Consider the following 5212-nt stretch of genomic DNA (forward strand, 5'->3'; position numbering starts at 1 on the left):
TTCATTTTTTTTTTGCTTTCCTTTTTTTCTGGGACAATTTTATGATGGTTTGAAATAAGTGTATTATTATTAAGTTGCAGAGAAAGGGAGATAGAGGTTAAAAAAATCTTTGGACTTATGGGATAGGAAGGACAGGAAATGATGTCTATTTACTTTAATTAAAGTTGTGTGTGTGTGTGTGTAAAAGTTTGTTTTGTTAATCTTCCCCTTTATGGAGCCATGTATAGGCCTTTCATGTGGAAGGTAAAAAGAGCAATGGCCATACCATGGACACAAGGACAGGCCTTGTTGAACGTTTACTTTGAAATTGCCTCTGACGGCCTTATTTAAATTGTGACAAATTTTTCAAGGCGCTGTTAATCGTAAAATGCTCATGAACTTGTTTGTGAAATGAATTTGTAAAAATTTATTTTGTTGTTGTAAACACAAAATTGTATGTGGTCAGGGGACTCTCTGGTGTAGTTTGCTTCTTCCTTCCTATCAAACATCTATCAATCTTATCTCTCCTCCTTTTCTTTTGTGTTTGTTACTCTCTTGTAAGTGGGTGGTTGGCGGGTGCTCTGGTGTGGTTTGCTTCTTCTTTCCTATGAAACATCTATCGTCCTTATCTCCCCTTCTTCTTTTTTATGTTTGTTACTCTCTTGTGACACCTCTATTTTTCTGGCGCTCATATGACCTTATGCAGTTACTAAAACTAAAACTCTCTTGTAACACTTCTCATTTTCAGAACTTCTATGACCTAATTTTATTGCAAGTGCCAGAAACACTAAAACAAAACAGAATATTGTTGCTCTGTAGCTGTAATTGGGAAGCCCTCATTGACGCATGCATCGTTGTTTGTGTTTGTTCTCTGCAGCTTTGGGTCAGGTCATGCTCTATGTGGACGGGATGGAGGGAGTCATTCGTCACAACGCCACTGTACAGTGGCTCTACTCCCTGCTGGCTTCAAAGGTAAACACCTTCATAGACACATTTGCAGACACTCTCAGAAACACTTTCACAAACATTTCAACTCAGTATAGACCTACATTGTATTCTCCTCACAAACACTTTTTAGGCATATTATCGTGATACAGGATTACTTTCTGCTGCTGTCCTGATCAGTTAATCCTCTCGTAAATGTTTTTGTGTTTTGGCCAAATTACCAGTGCTCTCTCTATTGTTTTCTCCTTTATCAATATTACTTTATGGTGAATGGTGTGTATTATCTATAAGTTTGTGAGACGATTGTTCTTAAAGTCTTTGCTGTAGTAGTGAGGTTTAAAAAAAATTATTCTGACATGGAGGCCTTTCACAAATGCTTTGTTTATGCAGTTATTGAAGAAGCTTCCTTTTAAGCCATATCTTGGAACTGCGAGGTTGTGAATATGAGAAGTCCAGTTCATTGGTTCACTTTTGTTGTTGTTGTCAGTAGATGTGGTACTTTTGTTGTTGTTTTTGTGGGATTGTTTAATCTTATTTCTGATTTTTCTTGTTGTTGTTGCCTTTGATTCAGGTAGTTTTCTGGATTCAGTGGCAGGTTCCTCTACCTTTTTTTCCCCTTCCTTTTCATCAAGTCTGTTTTGGATTTTCACAGCAATTAATGACCAGTATCATGTTGATGTGCTGCTATTTATTCAGACTCAGAGTAGATGGTAGGCAGTTTTTCTGGTGCAGTTCGCTCTTTCTTTCCTATCAGACATCAGTCGTCCTTATTTTCCCCCCGTCTTTTCTTTGTAAGACTTTGTAACACCTCTAATCTTCGACGGTGTGTGGTGGGCGGATGCTCTGGTGTGGCTTTCTTCTTCTTTCCTGTCAAACATCTATCATCCTTATCTCCCCTTTTTCTTTTTTGTGTTTGTTACTGTCTTGTAACACCTTTAGTCTTCTGCACTTAAATGACCTTATTAGGTTGCAAGTGCCGTAAAACACCGACTAAAAACTAATCTTTGACACTTAAATGACCGTTTGTGTTGCAAGTGGTGTAAAACTCTTACTGTTACTAACCCGAACTGAAATCCACGTGTCCACTATGTAGGGTCGCCTGGTGGTCAAGACGGCCCTCAAGCTCCTGCTGGTCTTTGTGGAGTACACGGAGGCCAACACCGGACAGCTGGTCAAGGCCATCACCTCGGTAGACAGCAGACGTGGGTTGCACCCCTGGACTAACATCATGGCCATCCTGGGAGAGAAGGAGGGCGCGGACTCGGAGCTACTGGTCTATACCATGACGCTGGTGAACAAGGTGAGTGCCGCACACACTGCTCGCTCTAATCATCGTGCCCAGTGGCACTAGTAAACAAGAGGAAGAAGGTGTACACTAAACACTTTATACTCTACTTCTCATGCCCAATTACACAAGTGAACTAGTAGGTGGTTGGCAGGTGCTCTGGTGTGGTTTGCTCCTTCTTTCCTATCAAACATCTCTCTTCCTTATCTACCCTCCTTCTATTTTGTTTTTGTTACTCTCTTGTAACACCTCTAATCTTTGGCTCTTATATGATGTTATTGTGTTGCAAGTGCCATAGTACTCTTACGAAAACAAACTAAAACACTTCACTCTCTAATTCTCATGCCCAATAACACTAGTAAACCAGATGAAAAGGTACTCACTACACACTGTGCATTCTTTACACTTGTGCACCATGACACTAGTGAATGAGATGTACGAGATGCCCATGACAAGGACACATTTATTTCCTGACCAAAATGGGTAACATGTACATTCAATCATTCCATGTGAATGAGCAAGGGAAACAAAATATGATAATTGCTATTTTTGTTATATAATGAGAAGTGATGCTGGGTGGTTGGCAGGTGCTCTGGTGTGGTTTGCTCCTTCTTTCCTGTAAAAAATCTATCGTCTTTTATCTCCCCTCCTTCTTTTTTGTGTTTGTTACTCTCTTTTTACACATCTAATCTTCGGCACTTATATGACCTTATTGTGTTGCAAGTGCTGTAAAACTCTTACAAAAATTAAAACGAGAACTGATGAAATGCTAGTGTTGACATCCTTTGTATTGTGCTGCCCCCGCCTCCAGGTGTTGAGCGCCATCCCAGACCAGGACATGTTTTACGATGTGACGGACGCTCTGGAGGAACTGGGCATGGACGCGGTCACCCAGAGGCACATGAACAAGCAGGGGGCTGACCTTGACCTCATCACCCAGTTCCAGGTCTATGAAGTGAGTGCCGATCATGGCTCTAGGGCAGAGCTACTGTCACAGATATTGTACAGTCTAGCATGAATATAGTGAAATCTGCAGGATATAGAAATCTTTTTGTTATGTACAAATTATGCTATGTACTTGTTTTTAATTCAAAGAATATACTCAGAAGAAATATTTTTTGGACCTGAAAATCTGCTATGCATATGTTCACTATGTATGTGCTATACTGTACTTGTGTTATACCCCTCTTTCAACACAATTTAGATCATCTAGAAGGGGGAAAGGCTGTTGTGGGAGCCAACTGGGCGGGTGGAATAAAGTTTCCTTCAGGAAGACGATGATATGCGATAAGAAAAACTTGCTCGCTTGGGTATTGAACTCACATAATGTGAATCTGTTTGCAATGGCAAAGTGCCTGACCACTTCACCACAAATGTTGGTGTCCACTTTGATACATGATGTAGTCATTATTACAAGCTGATCAAAGAGCTTATAGAGTACATGCGAAACAGCTACAGTAGGTCTGTAAGGTGAAGCTGTGAAGGGAAGTCTGAAAATGAGGAAAGTTCAGTGGTAAGGTAGATAGATAGATAGCAACATGATAGAATGATATTTAGAAGTTCAGTTAATACTGTCTAGAGGGCCACCCATTGTCGTGAAGAACAGAGGCCATCTTGCACAGTGTCGTAATAATGTAAAAGATACTCAATGGAGGAAATGGTGATTGACTTATATATAGGTAGCTGTTAGAGCAGGTTCTACTGTAGTTGCAATGTTTTAAGGATTGATTTACTCATTGTATCTATCTTGGTTTTAATATTTTCAGCTTCTTAATAGTATAAATTTGTAGTCATGACAAAAATGACTTTCTGGCCTCAGAGAGGAATTCTACTGCTTATGAGATAAAACTGTTGTGATAAAAATTTGTCTCACTTTTCTTTTGACAGTCTGTGTATGATTGCGCAATTTGAAATAATACTGTGATGTGTTTTTTCTTTGTCAGGGTTCCTTGAAACACGAGGATGGTGAGGACTTTTCAGCTATACCCCAGGCAGAGAATCTCAGGTAGAGTCTTAGCTCTTTATTATTTTTCATAGTGCTTCAAAATGAGACTTGTCAAAGCCATCATTATGATGGTCTTAATTTAATTGAGGAGACTATCTTTATTAGTTCAGATATGAAAAGTAGTTTAAGGGTGCCCCTGGTAGTTCCTCTTTCTTTTCTCTTCATTTGTTACATAGAAATATACCCTTTTTTGCATTTTCCCTGCTCTAAATGGCTATTATCATGTGGATTTGCTTCTCTTTATTCCAACTTAGAAAACTATTTAAAAAATGTTTGTCTTTGGGTTTTTGATGAAAAAGAATTGGGTTCACATTCTAGCCTTTCTACATGTGCTGAAGTACTGTATCTCTCATGAAAAAAAGCGCTACTTTCTGTATTAAAATTTGAAGACCTTGTTGTAAAATTAATGAGTTTAATATAAGCCAGACAGTGACAATTCTCCCACACCCCCATCCCCGTTGCTGTCTTCCCTCTTGTAGACGTGTGCCACGCATGAAGAGCGAAGGTCAGGTGCGCAAGTCCAAGCGCCATGAAGGTGGCAATGACCGCAAGGTGAACAAAGCCCCGCCTCCTGCCGCGCAGCCAGCTGCCGCGACCCCAGAGACACCAGCAGAGGCCTTCAGACGCAGGAGACAACAACAGAAAGAGTGAGGAGACACGCAGATGTTATTTATGCTGTGCTTTGTTTCTTGTTCTGTGCGTTGTGATGTGACTTGTTTTGTGCTGTCTGTTGTTTCATTTTCCATATTAAGATGTGTGTTGTCTTATGTTGAATGTTGTTAGCTGTTGTACGTTGTGCTATTGTGTTCGTTGTTGCGTGTTCTTTTTCATGAACTACTCTTTTCCTCTTCAGTTCTCTTTGTCTCTAGCTGTTTTATGTGTCTGTCTGTCTCACACCCCCAGTGGGTCGGGGGGATATAAATAGACCCACTGCTTCGTCTGCAGAAGGTGCAACCCCTTCAAAGGCGAGGTGTCGCACTCGGACCCCAACCCTCTGG

At 40.4% G+C, this 5212-nt stretch overlaps 1 protein-coding gene across 1 annotated transcript in view; it reads left to right on the forward strand.

Annotated features, from left to right (window-relative positions):
• The window catches only part of LOC101857891 (FH1/FH2 domain-containing protein 3), a gene marked incomplete at its 5' end in the record, with an annotated part of 88932 nt that overhangs the window by 50051 nt on the left and 33669 nt on the right, over positions 1-5212 (forward strand). The window contains 5 exon segments of the mRNA XM_035971265.1: positions 857-951; positions 2018-2224; positions 3021-3164; positions 4153-4214; positions 4694-4861. Coding sequence (XP_035827158.1) covers positions 857-951; positions 2018-2224; positions 3021-3164; positions 4153-4214; positions 4694-4861 — 676 coding nt within the window.

This window comes from Aplysia californica, unplaced genomic scaffold (assembly GCF_000002075.1).
Source record: "Aplysia californica isolate F4 #8 unplaced genomic scaffold, AplCal3.0 scaffold00406, whole genome shotgun sequence".
Lineage (NCBI taxonomy): Eukaryota > Metazoa > Mollusca > Gastropoda > Aplysiida > Aplysiidae > Aplysia > Aplysia californica.